The sequence below is a fragment of the Sinocyclocheilus rhinocerous genome, unplaced genomic scaffold (genome assembly GCF_001515625.1).
Source record: "Sinocyclocheilus rhinocerous isolate Xijiao unplaced genomic scaffold, SAMN03320098_v1.1 scaffold273, whole genome shotgun sequence".
NCBI classification, from domain to species: Eukaryota; Metazoa; Chordata; class Actinopteri; order Cypriniformes; family Cyprinidae; genus Sinocyclocheilus; species Sinocyclocheilus rhinocerous.
Window position 1 is genome coordinate 499,116 of NW_015656360.1, and position 23,431 is coordinate 522,546.

Below are 23,431 nucleotides of genomic sequence, written 5' to 3' on the forward strand. Positions count from 1 at the left end.
ACAAAAGATTACATACTTTTAATAAAGTTAGAGGAGTCAAATATTACCTGGTAATGGGAAGGCTACTTTTTGATAACATTTTGGATAATTGATTAGAAGGTGCTATTTGACTCCTCTAACTTTATTAAAAGTATGTCATCTTTTGCCAAATTTTTAAAAAAATTATATTTTATAAGCTTTTTAAAAATTGTAATTAAAACGACAGAATAAGAGTAGAATAAGAAACATAAGTTAAAAATCAAATGAAATCAGTTTTAACAAAATTAATTTGTAGAGGTGGCACAGAAGAACACAAAAGTGGCTTGGTGTACTTTCAGACATTTAATGAGGCTCAGAAGTGGAATGAGTGCAATTAAATCCATAAATTCATGATGATATTAATGTTTTAAATATAACATTTTGAATATAGAAATATTAAATGATTTAAATAACTGAAAAGATACTTTTAAAATGAAACAAACTGCCAGCAAATGGCGGCAAGTCACTGATTTTTATCACTGAATCATTCATTCAATTGATTCTTTCGAACAGCTGATTCATTCAGGAATGAATCAAGTGACAGTATTTATGAATGGGTAATCATGAATCACTGACTCACAGATTCGTTTAAAAATCCCCATTCATTCATAAACTAAACATCGCTGTGTTTGAATAGAGATGCGCAGCGGCTCTGCTGTGCCTTTGTTTTAAACTATTTTCGACGACGAAATAGAGCAAAATCAGACAATAGTGTTATAGTCAGACAATGTAAGTCACTTAATATTAACTTCTTGTTTATTGAATTGTATTGTATTAAATCAGTATCGCATTTACAAACTCCCTTAAAAATCATTAAAAGCTGTCACTCATCTTAGTTCATCTCGATCTCACATTTATAATCAACAAAGCTCTCTACACTGCGCAATGAATCTCTTATTTACACCCTGTCTACACTGGTGCTCCTAAATATTTTTTCAGTCGCACGCAGTAGTTTTCAGTCGCAAATGCTAATGTAAACATGCACTACACAGTACACGTTTAGTTGGCGATGTTTTTAATTCGCATCTGAAGGGTCCCGCTCTGTGCAGCACGCAGTGTCACGTGTCAAAACAAACAACACGAGGTGTCAGTGATTTCCACCTCTAGAGGCCACTCTTGTACTATAGAATGATAGCGGACCTTTCTCAGCCGCTGATGTTTGGTGCAGATTTTTGCCAATAGCAATTAACTATCGGTGCCGATTAATCGGCAAAGGGTGTTAAACAACAATCAGATCTATTAAACAGCACGTGGAAAAAGTGTTCTACAAGGTTGAAAACCTAGTAACAAATTTGGACCAATTCCGATAAGTCAATTATTTTCATGATATGGCCAATAACCGACAAATGGACAATATTAAAATTCTGTACTATGTTGTCTAAATAAACTAAAAATAAAACACTAAAATTACAATAAATCATTTAAATCTTTAAAATGTTAGATGACAGCACAACTAATCTAAATCTACATTTTAATTTAAAAGTCTGGGGTTGGTAAAATTTTTTATGTTTTTGAAATTCTCTTATGCTCTCCCATAGCTGAATTTATTTGATCAAAAATACAGTAAAAACTGTTTATATTGTGAATTATTATTACAATTTAAAATAACTGTTTTCTAAATATAATTTTAAAATGTAATTTATTCCTGTGATGGTACAGCTGAATTTTCAGCATCATTACTCCAGTCTTCAGTGTCACATGATTCTTCAGAAATCATTCTAATATGCTGATTTGCTGCAGAAGAAACATTTCTTATTATCATCAATTTTGAAAACAGTCATGCTGCTTAATACTTTGTGGAAACTTTTTAAGCTTCTTTGAGAAATATAAAGATTAAAAAAGAAATTTATTTATTTTTTGTAACATTATAAATGTCAGTAATTTATATCAATTTAATGTATCATTGCTGAATACACATTTAATTTCATGAAATAAATACATAAACTTGCTAAACTTTTGAATGGTAAGTGTACATGCTCAATTCCCATATTTATACAAATAAATATCCAATATTGACCATTGTTGATAAAAAATAAAAAAACAATTCCGATACAGTTCCAATAACCCATAAGTTGTTATTTACTGAAGACAATGGAAACACATTGTGCCACCATGCCACTAAAAACACTCTTGGCTGCATGTTTTCATGAGAGCTCTGAGTATTTCCTCTTCTCTGGTTCACGTAGGCAGGCCGGTGCTGTACTTTTTAAGAGGCTTGGTAGAGAGAGCATGTGTTGTTGATCAGGTCAGTCTGGCCTCCTTCAGCCCCAGCTGGAGTTTGTCAGGCTCTGCCTCCCCAGGTGTGGGAATATTGGGAGTCTTTACATAAGCCCCTTAGACAGTAGATGAACACGGCTGTTTCCAGTACACCAGCTGAATCACCACTGTTGCATAACAACATTTAGGCACTTGGTAATTCACACATTAGGATTGTACTGTTGACCATTAATGCCACAGAAACATGTATACAATGCGTAACCTTACTCTAGAGTGCACAGTCGAGGCGTGACGCCCGCTCTGATTGTGCCATCCTGTGGCAAACAAAAACAAAGTTTTTATGTAAACAGCCACACAAAAATCAGCTGATCTACTTCTTCCTACTTTGTCTGCAAACTTCAATGGACTTCTGCATTCAAAAAAAAGTTTGAGTAATTTACTGGGTGGCTTATCTATTCAGATTTAGGATCTTGCTTTGGAACCAGTGGTTGTTTTTTAAGCCGTTTCTGGAGAGAAGTACAAAGAGGAGGCGTGGAGTATTTCTCCACCGAAGTACTGCAGAGAACGGATCACAATAAACACAACTCTGGCTAGCGATGAGATCATTGCACACAACTCCAACTGCAAAACGAAAACGACGGAGTTGCGCAAGAGCACAAAGCTCATAAAACCACAAGGAACCATAATACATCCCAAATTGCAATGCAAAACTTTGCATCACAATTCAAACCATAAAGGCCTGCGCAGGATGCTTCAAAAGAAACTGGTACTAAGCCTAGGACCATATACATAATAACTGGCAGCCTTTAATAACTTCATTGTGGTGAGTCATAAGAACTTATGAGAAAGGTACATTAAAGGCAGCTGCCTACAACAATACCAGTTGCCTCAGGCCCCCAAAAACCAATGACGAAAGCAAATATTACATCACCAGTTCTTTTCACAAGACCCTGCGGAAGTTAAGCTGAAATTTGCACGCGAAGGGAACTTGCCAAGTTCTTCAAGTTGAGCATAACAGACCTTTTATAAAAGTTCTTATAATTAAAGAACTCTAGCAACATGAGAAACAACTCAAAAGTTGCAAGTATCTGATCACACATGCAACAGACAGTATGCAATACTAACCCTATATGTGTGTGTTTACTTGTGACAAACTATTTCACTTCCTCTTCTGTCAGTCATTTCATTAACAGACCTGACAAATCAGTGAGATATAACAAAAATATAGCATAGCAAAGTCTTTAAAAGGCAAAAAAGAATTAGCTGACTGAAAATATTAGATGTTTAAGCCACAAAATACAGGCTAAACTCGCCATAAGATTGTCTTTGACAGGACATGCGAGAACATAGCCACCAAAAATAATCATTTCAAATGTGAGACTCCTACACATACTTGAAACAAATTATGAACATAACGACACATTAAAATACAGCTGACAGTTCAGCAAACAACATGCAGAACAGTGTATTTAGGAATTCCCATTTAGGAATGGCAAAGCTGAATTTCGTCTAAACTGATCTGGGACTTACAGTCTCTTCAGTGTTTGTTTTGTAGTACTAGTACAAATACTAATATACAGCAGCTCTGTAGACAATATAATTTCTAATAATATGTAGTCCATAAAGCATAACTGGTTCGGCTGGACTGCCTGATTCTGTATTTCCACCCAAGAAAAGGCTTGATATCACATAACATTGATAACAATATTTATTTACATACAAACACGGGCCTAATGTCTGTTGAAACTAATCTCCAGTTAACTGACGTGTTAAACTAGCTGGTTATCTATCAAAATAGCGCTGGTTAGTGGGGGGTTTTCTGGTTTTCGAGCAATACTGAATAGGACTTTCAATAGCAGTTCACTGAGGGACACTGGGGATCCATTTGACGTTTCAAAACAAAATATGATGTGCACTTTTATTAAACTGACAGATAATACCGACTCTCTCAATAAACGAAAAAATACAGTGAACAATTGCTTACCCAAATAAATGTCACCAAAGGATCCAGAGCCAATTTTCCTTCCCAGTCTGTATCGGTTTCCTACTCTCAGTTCCATGATAAATGGCTAAATAAAAAAGCTAGCGATAAAGCTAGCTTTAACGGAAGTGATTTAAATGATATATGTTCGGAGTGTTTAAAAAAAGCAACGAAAATCCGTTCTTTGTTATCCGTCTATTCTTCCGTCTCTCCCAGCCAGAATCCCCTTATACAGCCTGCTAGCTTGCTAATTCCCTTCACAGTAGCTACCCAATTTTCACCAGTCGTTTTCTAACATTCCGAATTGGGAAATATCAAAATATTAGGCTTATTTAAAAGAGTAAACTGTGAACTTTATGCTCTAGTAATTTTTACCCTGAAAAAAAGTCTGTTTAAAAAAGGATGAAGGCGGATTTTGAAAACGACTCCCTTCTAGCTCCGCTGGCCCTGAAACTGCCGTTTACTCTGTGTATCTCTGCTACAACAGAAGCTCCATCAGCGCAAGAATCCAGCGGGCTGCGGTGACGTCACTTCCCCTGGCAACAGCGGGCCAGTGGAAAATCTTCCGGGCCTTCTCAAATCTTCGGTTAAAACAACAAACCGTCTGCTTGGATTATTTCGTGATAAATCGGTTGAAATTTTGAAACATCCATAACCGTAGTTCCATTGATATATATGAAAAATGTTTATTAAAACTTAGTTAAGTGTTTTACTAGCGATATTCCCACTAATAAGTCTGGACAATGTACAGGGATGTAAATCAATGTGTATAAATAAACATTTACACTGCTGTTCAAAAGTTTGGGATCAGTGAGATTTTTAATGTGTTTTAAAGAAGTCTCTTCTGCTCATCATTATTTGACCAAATATACAGAAAAAACAGTAATATTGTAAAATATTATTACCAGTTAAAATAATGGTTTTCTATTTTAATATACTTTAAAATATTATTTATTTCTGTGAATCAAAGCTGAATTTTCAGCATCATTACTCCAGTCTTCAGTGTCACATGATCCTTCAGAAATCTATGAAAAATTCTGTTGGGATAAACAGGAAAGTGTGTCCAGCTGAATTCAATTTGAGTTTTGTTAAACTAATTAAAAAGAAGCTTAGTTTACCGCGGAAGCGGTCGCGGCTGCGGTCGTGTGAAGACCGAAGAGTGTAAAGTCCATCGACTCTACCGTGCGACTCCACCGGACAGGGACACCGGCAAAGGACATAAGTATTTGAACGGCAGTGTATGTATATATGTCATTATGTATATATATATAAGTCAGGTGATATGTCATTGCTGAATTAGATTTATAAATTTGCTTCTCTATTGTAGCCTACTTGGTTCAATACTGAAAATGACAAAGTTTACATCTGCGGGTGTTTATTGGGTGTGTTCATCATAATATTTCAGGAAGATAACTTGCAAAACCAGTTTGTGAAGTTGAAACTTATGTTAAACACATCTTATCTCTCTTTATGTAATCAAATAAAAATAGACTTAGGATGGAGATAATAGGTGTACAGTAGTTCCAGTGGCCAGTTGCACTGGTCTTAGACTAGTCTTAAAAGTTAGTCACCTAATTTTTTTCTGCAAGACTGGTCATCATTTTTTAAAGTCTATTACATAAAAACATAGATTGATCTAATTTGAATCTGAAAAGTAAGACTGATAACCACTTGGTTAACTGCTAGTTAGTCAAACTAGTTCTTAAGACAGTCTTATGTTTATGCAACTGGCCTGGAAACAATTGTAAAATTAATATTGATTGGGATTAAAGTGGTTTATATCCTTTGTTTGTTTATTACAGTAGACTTGCTTCATATGGCAGCTCTGAATATGAGCACCTGCGTGATTAAAATATATATAAGCAATTTCTAATAATCAGAAATATAATCTAAATTCCAAATGACTTGATATTCAGAAGCAAAGCATTATGGAAAAATTATTCTGAAATTTATGCAGAGAAACAAGTAGTTGTAAAAGGCCATAGACTAAAACATCAAAAGCATACAGTCTGCAGAAAGCATGCAGACTGAACATATTCACAACTTTACTTGATTCTTCATAGTGAAAATAGCAGCTAAAAAGGTAAACAATAACATAAAGCAGATGATTTACTCATATCAATATGAAGCCTATAAGGAAGTGGAATAGTTAAAGAGTCAATAATTACAGGACCTTGTAATGACTCATTGGTGTACATTTTTGCCTGCTGATAAGAAACGCAATTACATTTATTTAAATTATATGTACTGCTTAATAGCTTTTTTAATAAGCTTCATTTAATTAATATTTCATGATGTTTAGAGATGCAGCTGTACAATGTAACAGGATGCAGTTAGTTGTCCTAATGTGTTAGGTGAGAGAACAATTTTTCATAATTACAAAACAACAAATATTTACATATAAGTACATTTTCTTGGCCGTAAGACACTTTTCTATGATAACGCCCACAGAAGCTGATATTAGGCTTGTTTGAGATGAGCAGAATCTGCGCAGAACCGATCACCGGTGATCACCGCGAGATGCATGCCGGTTAGAAAAGTGTCCGACTTACCTCCGACTTGCTCTGATCATCTCAAACAAGCCTATTGTATTCAGTGGACCATGATTGGTCAGAGCAGAGCCAACACTTGAGGCTGTATAGGTGAGAGTCACATGACTGAAATACTCAGCTTTCCCTTGCATGTGCTCAGTCACGTTGAGAGCAATGCGCCAGGAAACACAGTAAACGCCCACTTTAACAGCCATACCAGCTAGTGATGGGAAGTTCGGTTCTTTTCCGCGAACCGGTTCTTTGGGGAAAATGACACGTATGGTCACCCTATGCAACACACTGTATTAGGGCAGTGATAAATAATACTTTATAAGATCTAAACAGAGGAAAACTAATGCATTCACAACAAAGAGTTGACAAAATGGGAATGCTCTTAAGTAGATTCTAGTTTAACTGGTACTTTCTGTAACAAGTGTTTTCACCAGTGCTCTGTCAACACAAATGTCCTGAAACATGAGGAAACAATTGCATGCCTGTTGATTCTATTATTAATAAAGAAAAGTGTCAAGATAACAAATCACAGGCATTCTATATTTATATTAACCATAAAAACAACACATCTCTAAGTGCTTCTTAATGTAATGATGTATTCAACTCAATACGATGTATTCAACAATACAACTGCTCTAAAGATCGTATATTAGAAAAATAAAGAAGTATATTAGAAAAATAAAAATCAATTGAACACTGATGAGTACAAAGAGATGTTTTTCATGGTTAATTCTGAGTATCTTGCTATCATACATACACTATCGTAGTAAACAGCATGTTTAAGGGGCCAAATAGTAGAAAAGGTACAATATTTTTGTATAATGAAGAGTAAAAATAGCAAATAAGTGCGTGTGCGTGCGTGTGTGTATTACGGAGACAAAATGTCCTCAGTCACAAATATGGCAATATCCAAAATCCTTGTCCTTATGGGGACATTTTTGGTCCCCATGAGGAAACAAGCTTATAAATCACACCGAATGAAGCTTTCTGAAAATCTAAAAATGTCAGCAAAATGATTAGGTCAACACTGACATCTAGTGGTCAATTATAGTACGGACGTAAAAGTATTATTTCAGAATCAGAATCAGAATCAGAAGAGCTTTATTACCAAGTAAATAAAACGCAAAAAGAAGTGCGGATCATGGTTTTATATACTAAGTTCTCTCCTAGGCCATTATGGTGTGTTTCTTCAAGACGAGTGGGACCTTCTTGAGAAAATGAGTAAGTTGTCTTATTTTAATAGCTCAGTGCAGATGTGAACCATGTAGAGAATGTGTTTTATTCAGGTGCTGTCGTTTACAGTTAAACTGGCTGATGAAAAACTTTCCGTGCCCATTACTTGCAAAATCCGGGTCTTCCCAGAGATTGAGAAAACTGTGAAGTATGCCAAAATGCTGGAAAAGGCAGGATGCCAGGTAAAGTGTTCCCATTGCTTGTCATATAGCAGATACTTTTGTCTAAAGTGCATGTGGAGTAACCTGGGAATAAGCACCTTTCTCAGGAGCCCACTTGAGTGAGTGAGGCTTAGGTCTCTTCAACCTGGAACTGATCTGTAAATGTTTGTTATACGAGCTGTAACCACTGCATTACCTCAAATCTCAGTCTAATGCGATTCATATATTCTTGAACCAGCTGCTGATGGTTTGGTATCTTTAACATTTTTTACAGCTCCTCACAGTTCATGGCAGAACTAAAGATCAAAAGGGGGCTTTGACGGGCATTGCAAGTTGGAAGCACATAAAAGCTGTACGGTAAGAGATACAACACTTGCTACTGGCTTTGACCGTCCTTAGTGTTTTGTCCTGATGGTGTACCTTTATTGTACTTGTGTAGAGAGGCTGTAAACATTCCCGTTTTCGCCAATGGAAACATCCAGCACCTGAGTGATGTTCAGCGCTGCATGGAGGAGACTGGAGTACAAGGTGTCATGAGTGCAGGTAACACTCTCCTCATGCAAAGAGAAGATTCATAAACGTACTCGTACAGAAAAACTCCCACTTTGATATTTCGCAATGCAGTAATATAAATATATGAAGACATTACTTTCACAGAAGGGAATCTCCACAATCCTGCCCTGTTTGAAGGCTGTAGTCCACCTGTGTGGGAGATGGCTGAGGAGTACCTGGAGGTTGTGGAGAAACACCCACCCTGTAGTCTGTCTTATGTCCGTGCTCACATCTTTAAACTATGGCACCACACGTATGTTCGTTCACATTTGATGCTTGACTGATATTTTGCTGTTGCTTGAGATTTTACACTCTTAATTAGGAATGCACGATATTGGATTTTTGCCGATGTCCGATATGCCGATATTTTTCAACTTATTTTGGCCGATAGCCGATGCCGATACCGATATATTGCCTTTTGTTTGGAAACAACACCAAGTCTCTCCTGTGTGGAAATTATAAGCAAATTATTTTTAATTTTGGTTAGTTTTTAACAAGAACTTACTTGTTAGAATTAAATAAACAATAATGAAGTTCTTTTATAATGACAGTACATTGATGCTTTGAAAATAACTATAAATAAAGTATATATTAATTGCTGCATTTTTTTCCAGAAAGATGCAGTAGTAACCTTAACATTTTATTTTAAAAGTTAACATTTGTAGATGGTCTAAAGCAAGAGTTGTAAAAATTCTAAATATCTTTTAGAGCTCATAATTTGTTTAAAATATAACATATTACACATTAATGAATATATCAGTATATGTAAAATTATTTAATTTACAAGTGTCATGTTTGTAATTTTTTTTATTCATGTAAGCTATAGCTTCTGACATTTAAATCAAAACATACTCATGATTTTATGACACAAATTACTGCTTTATTTAATCAGAAACAGTCTAAATGTTATTTGTGTATTTTACTTTCATTTGATTAGAAGTAGGCCAACAGCGCCCCTTACGGAATTAAAACTCCTTACTGAGCGGGCTTTAGGACCCGGGGGGAGGCTGCCGCTGCTGCCACTGCGTGCTATTACTGTTTACTGTTTATCACACACCGAATGCGTCATTCTGTCCGTGCATTCTCAGTTTAAAATTTAAATGCAGCAATCCAAAACAGTGAATCTAATCACCATTCAGGCAAAACTTTGCTTCAAAAATGAGCCACACTGCTGACCTGATCTAATCGCTAGCATACCCATGAGCACATGTGAGTTAATGTATTCATCTTATTGGCAAGACATATCGCATAATTTTTCATGTCGGACTGATGCCGATTTTTACATTTAAAGCCATTATCGGCCGATTCCGATATCGGTCCGATAATATCGTGCATCCCTACTCTTAATGAATTAAGAGAGTTCATTAAATACACTATCATTCAAAAGTTTGAGGTCAGTAAGATTTTTAAAAAAGAAATGAATACCTTTATTCAGCAAGGGCACATACAATTAGTTAAAAGTAACAGTAAACACATTTATAATGCTACAGAAAATTTCAAATAAATGCTTGTTAATAAATGTTTTTCTGAACTTTCTCTTAATCAAGGAATCCTGAAAAAATGTATCACAGGTTTAAAAAAAAAATATTAAGCAGTATAATGGTTTTCAACATTGATAAGAAGAAGAAATGTTTCTGTCTGAAGGATGTGTCTGTTAGATGTGACACTGAAGACTGAAGGAATAGCTGCTGAAATTCAGCTTTGACATCACAGGAATACATTGTAATAATATTTTATGATATTACTGTTTTTACTGTATTTTTGATAAAGAAATGCAGCCTTGTTGAGCATAAAAGACTTCTTTCAAAAACTTTAAAACATCTTACCGACCCCAAACAGGAGGTTGATGACTGGTGAATTCCATAATAATAAGTATGTATTTTTATTACAACAGCTTACAGATACACCAAGACCTGAGGGAGGAGCTGGCCAAAGCAAAAAACGTAGCTGGGGTTGCAGAGGTCAACAGACAGCTGAAACAACGTTGCCAGGTAAAGGAATTTTGTTGATTACAAATTCTTCATCAGTCCATCTTTATTCCAAGACAGAAAGATTTATTACATTAGGCTTATTTAATTTTCTGAAGCAGTTGCTTTTTACTGTTACAGAAGGAGATGGCTAAAGATGAATCAGAATGGACTAAGACTCGACTTCCCTTTCCTCACTGGATATGCCAGCCCTACGTCAGACCACCGTGAGTCTGTTGTCTCAGCAAAACAGTATAATATCAATCAAAATCTTGGACACTGACTAAATAGGTCAAAGCCAAGGTTCAAAGAAAAAAACTCTGTCCATGGTAGACATAAACTAGTTTGAATATAACAGTGGTTACATTGGAACTTGATTGTGAGGCTGGAATATTTTGCAGGCCCAAGGATCCAAACACTGAAAATGGGCAGAAAGCACCGGAAACAAAAGCTGTGAGTGTAAAGAGGGCACTGGAGGACGGCGACGGATCCAGCGACTCCCTGTCCAAGAACAAGCAGAAGAAGAAAGCCCGTAACCCCAACAAAAACTTCTGTCCAGAGCTGAAACGTAAGGCTAAATCTTATCCCAATATTTCCTAATGCCTGCAGACATAATGGGGCCTTTAAGTGACATGAATATTATTGTAACCTGCGAATACACTACCATTCAGAAGTTCGGGGTCAGTAAGATATTTAAAAAAAAATTATAATAATTCTTCAGTGTCACATGATCAATCAAAAATCATCATAATATGCTGATCAAGAAACATTTCTTATTATCAATGTCAAAAACAGTTGTGCTGCTTAATATTTTATGGATACTTTGATGAATGGAAAGTTCAAAAGAACAGCATTTATTTGAAATAGAAATCTTTTGTAACACTATAAATGTCTTCACTTTTGATTAAATGTGTCCTTTCTGAATAAAAATATTAATTTCTTTCAAAATTGTTACTGACCCCAAACTTTTGAACAGTAGTGTATTATCGTTGAGATATCGGCTAACATTTATTGATTAAGGTAAAGTAACATTGCCTTTACCTCCTTGTGTTCTTCAGCTAAATACATTAAGTGTGAGCAGTGTGGAAACCCTAAAGTAAGACTTTTATCTTTTCTTTCATCTGACTATTTTATGGGTTTGATGTGTTTACAGAGCCATTTCTTGTGCTTTATAAAAATCTTAAATTCACAGATGTAAACAAGGCAAATTAATTTTACTCTGCTCCCTCAACAGGGGAACAAGTGTGTGTTCAACTTGTGCCGTGGCTGCTGCAAGAGGAAGGCTTTCAAGGAAGTGGCTGATTGTCCTGGTTAGTGCACGAACCAGCTGTTTCACTGTGTATGAACCGCAAAGTGACTTGATCAGTAATACTCGCAGTAGCTTCACAAGCTGCATAGTGAACAAGTTAGTTTGGAGATGTTTAGTGATTTAATACTGTAAAGAATGGGACATTAGGATTTGATTTGCTAAAATATTTTATCGTTGTGTACATTTTGAGCCGAATATTTCGTTAAAGAGCCTAAGAGAAAGTTACATTAACTTGTAAGAATGTTTAAAATTACAGTGGGGAAAATATTATTATAGAAGCACATTAATGTCATGGAGTGGCCTAGCCAGTCTCCAGACCTCAATCCTATAGAAAATCTGTGGAGGGAGCTGAAACTTTGAGTTGCCAAACGACAGCCAAGAAACCTTAAGGATTTAGAGAGGATCTGTAAAGAGGAGTGGATCAAAATCCCTCCAGAGATGTGTGCAAACCTGGTGACCAACTAAAAAAAAATGTCTTGCTTCTGTGCTTGCCAACAAGGGTTTCTGCACCAAGTCATGTTTTGCTTGGGGATCAAATACTTATTTCACTCACTGAAATGCAAATCAATTTCTAACCTTTATATAATGTTTTTTTTCTGGATTTTTTGATTGGTGTTCTGTCTCTATCTGTTAAAATAAACCTACCATAAAAATTACAGACCCTTCATTTCTTTGTAAGTGGGCAAACTTACAAAATCAGCAGGGAATCAAATAAATATTTTCCCCACTGTAAAACTAAATTGTTCCGATGTTATGATATAGTCTCCTTACCAGCATGTATCTGAATGTATCTGTCCTACAACTTCTACAAGACTAACTGTTTGCTCTCTATTCATTGTTGGGTTATAGGCCATGGATTGAGATTCAAAACCAAGGCTTTGAAACAGTGTAACTCAGATACGGGTGGTGGGCTGACTAATGGGACAGTTTCCACTGCAGTCCATGATCCATTGTAAAGCAGATGTGTGCTGGATATGGGCAACCGTGACATCTGAAGACACATTGAACTGATTTATCATTTAACATTGCTGCACTGAATTGGATGTACAAGACTGCATTTGTGGCCAAAATTGGTTTGTCACTGTTGTTGATATGTGATTTGGATCCATATCACACCAAATGAACTCAACATGCAAAGAAACAGGCGTAGAAAAGATCAGTGCTACTGTTACTTAGGCTAGTCCATCTGTAGAGTCATTGTTTTCTGTAACGAAGTACCACTTTCTGGACTGCTGTTGGGTGAATAGTTCCATGTTCTTAATATTTTAAGATTGCTTATTAGAATAGTATATTTTGATAATTACTGGGAAAGTGGTATATGAAGCAGCCACTCTTACTGCACAAACCTGTACTGCTCCCTGCTCACCTTAGAGGAGCTGGACTTTTAACTTGGGACGCTCTGTGGAAATAACTGATGGACACCTTCACTCAAACATTATTTGAACTGCATTTTTACTATATTTATTGTCTTCCGAAACGAAAGATATGGCAGATTTGTATGTTGCAACCACAATCAAACACCTTTGACTTTTAATGCATTTTTATATATATTTTTTTTTAACATGTACATAAATTTACTTTTACTCTGAGAACTCTAATTACATTCCTGTATGGTCATGATCATTGTGACTATTTCACACACTCATTCTGACATTCATTTTAGAGATGACGAAAGTTACACTACAAAGATTCCTGACCCAGTGAATGTAATTTTTTTAAAATATGTTGTCTGATTCAAATACCTTACCCTTATTGCCATGATTGTATTGCCTTCGTCATTGTCATTCTTTGAGCGTTTCAAAAAAGTATGCAACTCCAGTACAACTTTGGTTCAATATAGTGACATTTTCTTCTTATAAACCAACATGTTTATTTTTCCACACCTTAAAGCATCAGGACTCAACTCGGTGCCTTATTCTAAATATGTGGGACAGTTACTCAGAAAACTCATTGAATGAATCCCATACTGTCCATAAATGTAAATGTGTGTACAGAGCTGTGGTTATTCTGTGTGGGGGGGGGGGTTTCTCATCTGTTCCTTGGGCTTGGTGTTGTTCAAACATTTTGGAAATTTTGCTCAAATTTTGAAGTGTTAAAATTAGCATTTCTCCTTTTCTAATAATATGACCAAAAAAGCTGAAAAGTTCTTAAATGTTACTAGGTAGTTTATTCAAGGCCATAAAAGCAAGTAGTCTACCTTTGAATGTCACTGACCAGCTTATGATAATACACTGGGGTAACAGTCTTACTTAAACAGTACAACACAACAGAGAAATAACAATGTTATTAAACAGATGACGCTGAAATCACTCTAAAGAGTGTTCAAATAAGTCTTGCATTTCCAGCTGCAACACTAGAAACAGAAAAAAACCTTTCCGGAATGAAGCATCTTTTTGAATGTATGTTTATTTTAAAAGCATGTTTTGTGATGAGGTTTCTCAATGTGTAATCAAGGTTTGTCACAAGATACAGAGGAAAGTGCATCCTTTACAAAGAACAACAGGCCAGTACAGCTTAAGTGCCGCGTTTCTCTTTTTATCTTTTTTTCCTTTTCATTCGAGCAACAGGGTGTGCTTGTCTTTAATACAGACAACAGATATCTTCTTCCCAACTTAAATAAAGTCTTTATATTGTGATTTTTCTCTCTTCAGCAGGGAAATAATTGATTTCTAAATTGGGGCCTAAGATGCGGCAGTGGCCCTGTGTACTTTCCTAGGAGAGGCATCTGGTCGAGTCTTCACATGTTGGTGCTCATTCGTGTTTGGCTGTTGGCAGGTGTGAGCTCCCCTTGACTGCCTTCTCTTGGAGGGGACTGCAAAAGAAATGAGAGGGATCAGTGAGAAGCATCACGTAGAGCAGACTGGGAAGGAAATGCATGCTGGTATACTTGAAGAATGACAGATGAAGACTAGGGGTATAACAAGCATTTCAATTTTTCCGTCTCAAATTCTAATAGCTCTTTCGCAGGGAACAGAACCTCACAAGATCTCGAAGAGCTTACAGGTTTTCCATACATATTAAAAGGAACTTGCATCTAGTTGATTGCCTAAATGCAATAAGCTAGTGGACTGATTTGAAAATATTTACAAGATAAGCTCAATCAACAGCATTTGTGGCATAATGTTGATAAAAAATAAAAAAAACTCAAAAAAAAAATAATGCAAAATTTGAGGTTCTCGTGAGGCACTTCCAATGGAAGGAAATAGGGCCAATTTTTAATAGCAGAAATCCGAAGCTTCTTTTATAAAAGCACTGACATTAATGCTTCAATAAAAAAAAGTTTATTATTTGAACTATAAAGTTGTTCTCTTCATTTATACAGTCAGTTTAGGGTTTATGTTATGCTGTATTGGCAACAACATTTTATATACACTACAATTCAAAAGTTTGGGTTGGGTAAGCATATTTGAATGTTTTTAAAATAAGTCTCTTATGCTCATCAAGGCTGCATTTATCTGATCAACAATACAGTAAAAATAATAATATTGTCAAATATTATTACAACTTAAAAAATTACCACCTTTTAATATATTTTACATTTTATTTAATAATTTATTCCTGTGATGGTAAAGCTGAATTTTCAGCATCATTACTGCAGTCTTCAGTGTCACAAGATCCTTCAGAAATCATATAAGCTGCAAATCATATATATATATCAATATATTATCAATGTTGAACACAGTTTTGACGCTTTATATTTTAGTGATACATTTTTTTCAGGATTCTTTGATGAATAGAAAGTTCAATAGAACAGCATTTTCTTCTTACTGACCCCAAACTTTTGAACAGAAATATAATTTCATATAGACACATTATCTACTTATTTTGGTTATACTGCTAAAACAGCAAGTACTTTAACATTTTTGGATTGTCCCCGTTAATTTCTATTGTAAGTGCCCCAGATTTTTAGCTTTTTTTTTTTTTTTTTAAAGAGACAAGTGCTGATAATCGAGATTAACCTAAAATGAACCCAGAATATTCATTTAACATTCACTTAGTACAACAAAACTCACATGCAGTTTGCTTATAAGTACAGTAATACAGCTGAGGCTCCTTTATAGGAGTCATTTCAATTATAAGATACTGTACAGCTTCATCTCAAAGCATCACAATGTTAATGACGCATCCTCAGACATGTAACTGTTTTAATAAATGCAGCACTTTGATGCTGACTTAGAAATACAGAGGAGCTCTGAGACACTCATGCTGAAGGGAAGGAGATGGTCAGGTGATGGTGAAGTGAAGAGCAAAGCAGAGCGAGGACACGTTACCCTGGGGTCCCTGTTACCTTGACGTGTATCTGATTACGAAGCACAGCTGCCCGCAGGATCATGGCTTTCGCTCGTCTCTGGAACTCTTTGCCCATCTGTAGAGACTTCTCAAAGGTTGTGCTTCTCTGATCCACGTCCCTGGCATACAGGATCTACAAACACAGTTTTCAATTCACCGATGAAACATTTTAATGCATAATTTTGACCAAAGGCTGTTTCTAGAACAGTTCCTTGTTTTAGCCAAAAAAGGCAACATGGTGTGTGTTATTCAAGGTAAGGAGCTCAATGACCAAGCAAGAGAAATGTGGATTATAAATATAATTCAAGGTATTGATACAAAAATCAGCTAAAGTATTTTAGCTTAGCAACAAGAAAAGGGAACATTGTTCCAGAAAAAGAAGTGTCAAATGAGAGGGTAACAAATGAGAGAGTGCAGCCCTGCCTTGCTGTGGGAGTCGATACGAGCATTGATCAGGCCCTCCAGGATCAGCTGGGTCAGTTCATCCTCCAGAGCTGCCACTGTGGTATTAAAGGCCACGGCCATTTTGTTCATGTCTGCTGACACATAGGGGCTAAAGTACTGCCCGTGGGAAATAAAAGACAAAAGTTAATCAATTGGTCATGTAAATGCAACTACGCTAATACTTTAGGAGCCAATATTATCTCATGGTCATTACACTTTCAACTTTCAGCATTCCATATCAATATAACTATGTCAAGCAAGGCTGAAAAACAGGGATGACCTGATGTTCATTGATCATGTGCATGTGTCAATATGCCTTGCAAATATATACATCCAGTTGAGCACATATTGAACGTCGCTGTTGTGAATTCTACATATTTAAAGGGACAGTTCACCCAAAAATTCCAATTCTGTCATCATTTAATCATCCAATTGTCATTTTTGGATGAACTATTCCTTTAAAGTCAGATTAAGTTGAAGTCATGGTTCAGCAACTAAATAAAATTCATAGACCAAATTCATACATCCCTTTACGTACCTGTATGAGGGCTCTGTTCCTGATTTGTGAGTACAGTGTTCTTACATGAGGGGCCAGATACATGTCTAGGAGGAGATTATCCTATAATACAAAAATAAACACTATGATTAAAACACATGAATCACAATTTCAACTAAAATGATAACAGAAAGAATCAGTGTCTGAAACTTTGCTAAATCAAGACCTAGCAACTGAACACACATCAGTAAACTTACCTTCATTTCATCCAGCATTTTCAGACAAGATGCATACTTTGACTCGTAAAACTTGAAGATAATATCACGGACTTGTGGTTCCAACTCTAAAAATAATTTAAAGGAGCTAAAAAAACAAAAGGACGAGTAAAATTAAATGTAACCAGTAACACTAGTAATCTACCTCGTGTTAATTAAGACACCTAGTTTGAAAGTGAGAAAGTTCACCTGCTTGAGATGACATTTCGCTGCAGTTCCTGTCTGTCAAATGTAGCCAGTGCACACAGCCCCCCGTACACTGCTACATTACTGGGGGAAAGTAGCTAAAGAGCAAATAGAGCATCTCATTACACCATGTAGGAAAACACTGCATCTTATTTATCTACAAAAATATTATTAGAAATATCTGGTGTGGCATTAGAACAAGGCTGAAAATGACACCAACCTCAGGGAAGTCGCAGTGGTCAAAGGAGGCTTGCAGGAAGCACTTGGCAGCCGGTTTATACTTTCTTGAGGCAAGTTCTGCCAATCCTATTGTCACAAGAGAGATGATATCAAACCACAAGAAAGGTCAAAACCATTTTTACATGACACTGTACAAATCACAGGAATTGACTTAAAAATGTGACTACTATATTAATACAGTAATGCAAATTAATCACACACACACATATATATCAATACATTATATAATTGTATACACATTGTAAAAACATACTAAAATAATGATTGTATGCATCTACATTTTAAAGACAAATACACTTAACATTCATGAAATACAAATAATGTACTTGCCTGCAGCACATTTCAGTTTGGTTAGAACAGCTTGGTTTTGACTATCTCTCTCTCCTCGTTGCTAGATTGCAGAGATATACAAAAATCATAATTGTAGATTCACTCTCTTTTGAAATTTTTCGGCTTCGTAACCAGAATGAAAGGTTGCTCCTACCTCTGCTATCTCTGGAGTGGATTCAGCCTTGCTGACGTAGCTAAGTACATGGGACCAGTTTTGGAGGTAAACGCTAACCTATAAAATATTCAGGTTGTTTGGATGAGTTGTTAGAGACTGCCTGAATTTTTAAGCTATCTGCAACAACAAGATTTATAACTGTACAACAGAAAATTCTGCTATTTGCAGGCTGAATTTTGATATTTTAAGCATGGAATTAAGCTTTAAGGAAAAATAAAAAAACTATATGCTCTTTCATGAATATTGTATCATCATTAAACATCAGTTGATGGTCAGGGAAAACAACAAGTCCATACCTTGATTACATTAAGACACATGTTGATGACATGCTTGGCGCTAGTGCAGTAGTCTCTGGCTCGGGAGTAGCATTTCAGGGCATTGCTGAGGTCACCACAGTCAAGGTAGTGATCTCCAAGGTCATCATGACCCCTCCTGAACACATGCAGATGTAAAAAAAAAAAAAACCAAGGCCCAGCATCACAGACAATAAAAATTAGACATTCAGTGTAGTGTTAATTTTGTCAGCTATTTTCATTTTAGTCTTAGTCCCCTGTTAAAATGTCCTTGTTAGTCTTTATCATATTTAGTCAACCTTATCCTATTTAGTCTCAACATTTTAGTCTAGTTTTAGTCCAAGAAAACCTGAAGTATTTTAGTCTAGTTTTAGCCAATGAAAACTTGACATTTTAGCAATAAGATTATTAATTAACCGTACAGTATTAATTTAAATTAATTTTTTATTTAGTCTTAGTCTTACTCAAATGTAAATTTTAGTTATCATATTTAGACAACCTTGTCCTGTTTTGTTTAGTCAAGTTTAAGTCAATGAAATGTATAAGCGTTTTAGTCAATGAAATCTTAGTCACATTTTCGTCATTCTGTATAATGGTTAAACTGATAAAAAATATTTTTTCTCAAAATTATAATCGTAATATTTGTTGTCATTTGATAAATTTACTTTTGCATTTCAGGTATTGCACTTTCTCCAGTAAGCACAAATCAATAGAATGTGGACACATGGTGTATTTGAGCTCATCTAGTGTATTGATTTATTATAGGCTTTTTATTATATCATTTAATACCAAAGACTTATGCAATCTCTGTGTCTACATTATGAAAACAGCTAAAAGAAACGAAAAATATTATAACAGTGAAATTCCTAGTAATTCCAAATTTTCATAGCCTATTTCTCTATTAAAACAACAGCGATTGGGTAAGTGCATTTATTCAGCGATCACAATCGCAAACAATACAGTCGAGATCTCATGACAGACCGGCTCAGTGATGCTTTTATTTAGATCGCTAAACTCCAGCTTGTTTGTCGGTGTTTTCAGATCATCGGCGGCGGTGCTTCTGCAATGAGGAGCGAGCGCGTGCGAATGGTTACCAGATTGCTTAAAATAAGCAAAACACCGGGCAGAAAATGTATGCTTGTAACAGCGAAACTCTGATTCGGGGATTTTAACTCTTGATATCTGGCAACCGCACTCATGAAAGCTCGCCTAGTAGAGGCGTGTAGAGCAGTCCGCAATAACATTTTGTCTCCTTTTTTTGACGAAAATAAAAAGAGTTTTTTGGTAAAGTTTTTATCTTTTTGAATACATTTTAGTCTCGTCATAGTCTTCGTTAACGAAATTAACACTAATTCAGTGTGGCCTTACCTTATGCTTTCTTTGATGGAGTTTCCCTTGTAGTTCTTGAGGTCGGTGTCCAGCTTCTCCAGTTTGAGCAGGGCTTTTTTCCTGGTGGATTCTGCCCAGGCTGTGTCGAGAGGAGGGGGTTCAACTGCCCCCTCCGGTACCGCATCTGGGACACCTTGCACATCCCTGTATTGACACCATTTTTAAGCATTTAGTACAACCTTTGTCAAAGTCATACATGTAATGTTTCCATGAGGAAACCATGTTAGATTGTAGAAAAGAAATGAACTTGAATTGCCTTGTGGCTTCAGTGAGTTTGCGATGGATTTCTTCGTAGACATCAACATTAAAGGTTCTTTGGACAAAGGACAGGGCCATCTTCAGTGCTTCCACTCGTAGCTGGGGGCAGTGGTCTGCAATAAACTGCAGCCTTTCGATCCTCATCAGCCCACTGTAGCTGGAGGCATACTGCTCTAGATCCTGTACAAAAATAAAAAATCAGCTCTCAAGAGTCCAACAAAAAGTTGTGGTATGTCATAACAGCACAATATTGATTATCAAACAATATGATAGATGCTCATTTGCCCATTTTTTATACTTAGATTAAATGAGCATTAGATAAGGGCAAAGGTAAAGCAGTGCTGTTTATTGTTGAAACTAATACTATTAAACTAAACTAAAACTATTAAAATAGTTTTGTTAATTGAAATAAAGCTGAAATAAAAGAATAAATATTAGATGAAAAACTTAAAAAACCTAAACTAAAATGAGATAAGTTATGGAAAGATATGGAAATATTACAAATAAAAACTAATACAAATTACAAAAGCACATAACAAAATGACTAAAATTTAAACTAACATTCACATTAAATTTGAAAATATAAAAAAAGCTAATTTAAAATATTAATAAATACTATAATATATAAATAATACTAAAATAATGATGAGGTAAATATTTAATGCCGCTAATAATTTAATGTCAAATGCTAATCTTTAGCAAATCTCAAAATGAAAATCTTTTGTGCTTTATAATACTGTGATGCCTGAATCCCCATGTTGCATTTAAAACTATGTATGTTTTTATTTTTAATATTAAATTATTTTAATATATATTTTTAGTATCGGCCTTTTACTGGTTATTGGCCAGAATCTCTATCAAAAAGTAAAAATTTTTGATTTAGAAAAGCCAACAAATTAACAAAGCAAGTACACAATTGTATACAACGATATATACCAATGTCGGGTTTTCCACAACATAGTTGGCGTCAGGCGCATTCTGCTGGTCTTCCTGAGGGTCAGCATCTATCTGCATGGGCTCTACAGACCCCTGTCAATACAGAACACTCTGTTTAACACTCTACACTGGAGGACAGTATTCAAGTGTACGCGACATAAACAAAAATGGACATTTTTAAGAAACCAATATCCTTACCACCAAAACCAATCTTGTGTAGAAAGAAAAACATAATACCACAACACTGAGTATCAGCTCCAAGGCTTTCAGATGGCCTCACATCCTATTTGCCTTCATTGTGTGGTTACCTCCAGTGAGTATGATGAGGAGCTTGAGCTGTACACATGGAATCCGGTAGTAAATTCCATGAACAGATCAGACACGCTTCTTTGACCGTTGAAGGACGAGGCTGATCTGACTGGCAAATTCAAGCTTTCCCTGATCCTGCCCTGAACCTGCCCTTCACCATCTTGCTGACCTGATTGAAAATTCTCCTGCAAGAAGGCGGATGCTTACAAAATCACACTGGGGTGGCAGCAGCTCCGAGACAAGAACATGTCAAAGTTGTTGAACTGAACACATAAATATAAACCAAACAAATGGAAGAATGTTTCTATTTTAGAAGTGAGGATTTAAAAATATTCATTAGATGAAAAAAGTGGCAGGGACAAGTAAACACCGGCTTCGTGCATGCAACATTTTGATGCAGGTTCGTAACCACAAAAGACTTTGAGAGGGAAACGTACCCACTCATTTTCATCTTACTAGTAAAATATTTTGGTTTTTCAATAACAGATTCTTTAAAATAGCATTATTCCACCCAGCTTGAATAAGCGGTTACATGGTTGACCACACAAACTTTCCTACACTAACCATTTTTAAGATTACATAACTGCTGGTCTGTCATTCTTGATTAACTACATTATAATGCACAGTTTCATAAATGACAGTCTAAAATAACTGAATGTGTCTACGGTTTCTAACATTGAAATACTGCTCAATAAAATATGAGCAGCTCCACAGTGATTAATCATTTTGGTCAAGTGAACTAGATCAGGCTTAAATAGAAATATTCAGTGCTCTATATTCATCTCTGCAAGCAAATAATGGAGGCTGTGTCTCAAAACCTAGTGAGCTGCCTACCTAGACAGTGTTTGAGCATCATATGAAGTTGTGGAACACCTGAATGATGACTAAAATGCGTTCTAGCCAGGCAATCTACTATGTTTTGAGAGACAGCCTGAATTTCAAGCACACTGGCTGATACAAAACAGACAGCTTGCTAACGAGATAGCTTGCTAAATACACTTAGCCGGCTAAAGAAAGTTCCTACACAAGTGTTTCACAAACAACCCCAAAAAAACCTACTGGACCACTTTGGGTGTAAACCAAAACAGCTCTATTGGATGTATTTATTGTCGAAAATACATCGGTCTCGCTCTTCGGGCGGATAGAGGCGCGCTGCCGCTAAACTTGAGAAGTGCCTGTCGCGTCCTGAGGGCCGCTCTGACTTACGAGCTCATGCTAGACGAGCTAACAGCTCTCAACGGCTGCGACGGGTGAGGAATTGAAACTGTAAACAGAGGCACTTCAACTCGGTATGCTTCTTCTACCTACTCTCGTGTTGTGGAAGATGGCGAAAAAGCATTTAAAGGCGCTAATTTACCTGAAAGTTAAAGACCTGCACGGGTAGTGGCATCTCCTCCTCCTCTGCAGAAACAGAGCACACAAACACATCCGGGGCATGAGAGTGCGTGTGGTCGACGTCTTGCAGCGCGGAGACGTCACTACCTTGACACTTGGCGAGTCACTGCACTCTCATGCGGGTGCTAAATTTTGCAGGTTGAAGGCTATAAGATGAGTCTTGGCTTGAAATGTCAAAAGAAACCACATTTACAAGTCCCATTCTAAATTGAGTGACTGATTTTAAATTGAGACACCGTCTGCTGTTTGGGCCTTAGTTTCTTAGTACATTTAAGTAAAATGATGTAAATTCTGTCGACCCTCTTTATTGCTTGGGTTCGTTTCTGACTTTTTATGTTTGAAAAGATTTGTTAAATTGTCCTATTTATCATATGTTCTCATATTTTATTTTTGTGATGTGTTTTTGAAAAGTCATAATTTTGGTCATAATATAA

The 23,431-nt window shown here is 36.0% G+C and overlaps 3 protein-coding genes across 3 annotated transcripts in view; 1 reads left to right on the top strand and 2 right to left on the bottom strand.

Moving 5' to 3' along the window:
* The window catches only part of LOC107720075 (casein kinase I-like), a 35,232-nt gene extending 30,552 nt beyond the window's left edge, over window positions 1–4,680 (bottom strand). Inside the window, exon 1 of the mRNA XM_016527680.1 lies at window positions 4,220–4,680. Coding sequence (XP_016383166.1) covers window positions 4,220–4,295 — 76 coding nt within the window. The 5' untranslated portion in view covers window positions 4,296–4,680. The remainder of the gene's footprint in view (window positions 1–4,219) is intronic.
* A 3,207-nt stretch (window positions 4,681–7,887) lies between these two features.
* On the top strand, window positions 7,888–13,533 carry LOC107719988 (tRNA-dihydrouridine(16/17) synthase [NAD(P)(+)]-like; the record flags this gene model as incomplete). The annotated part of the gene is made up of 12 exons (XM_016527546.1): window positions 7,888–7,891; window positions 7,930–7,980; window positions 8,062–8,174; window positions 8,428–8,510; window positions 8,593–8,696; window positions 8,811–8,958; window positions 10,600–10,696; window positions 10,814–10,899; window positions 11,074–11,240; window positions 11,731–11,768; window positions 11,907–11,982; window positions 12,831–13,533. Coding segments are annotated over 12 exons (1,074 nt in total), but the record flags the coding sequence as incomplete, so codon positions are not given.
* A 602-nt stretch (window positions 13,534–14,135) lies between these two features.
* LOC107719985 (COP9 signalosome complex subunit 1-like) lies at window positions 14,136–23,069 on the bottom strand. Its single transcript, XM_016527544.1, has 14 exons — window positions 22,960–23,069; window positions 21,294–21,386; window positions 20,356–20,537; window positions 20,079–20,243; window positions 18,714–18,849; window positions 18,397–18,474; window positions 18,243–18,303; window positions 17,893–17,978; window positions 17,676–17,770; window positions 17,469–17,574; window positions 17,254–17,334; window positions 16,695–16,832; window positions 16,270–16,404; window positions 14,136–14,793 (listed from the first exon to the last, which is right to left on the bottom strand). The coding sequence occupies exons 1-14, from the start codon at window positions 22,990–22,992 to the stop codon at window positions 14,719–14,721; spliced, it is 1,464 nt and encodes a 487-aa protein (XP_016383030.1). The 5' UTR covers window positions 22,993–23,069; the 3' UTR covers window positions 14,136–14,718.
* Between the last annotated feature and the right edge of the window lie 362 nt (window positions 23,070–23,431).

Coding starts and splice junctions, on each gene's coding strand:
- LOC107719985 (XM_016527544.1), bottom strand. CDS start 22,992: ATGCCACTACCCGTGCAGGTCTTTAACTTTCAG. Junction 20,244..20,355: donor AAACTCACTGAAGCCACAAG/GCAATTCAAGTT, acceptor GTGTCAATACAG/GGATGTGCAAGGTGTCCCAG. Junction 16,833..17,253: donor GGAACAGAGCCCTCATACAG/GTACGTAAAGGG, acceptor TCCCACGGGCAG/TACTTTAGCCCCTATGTGTC.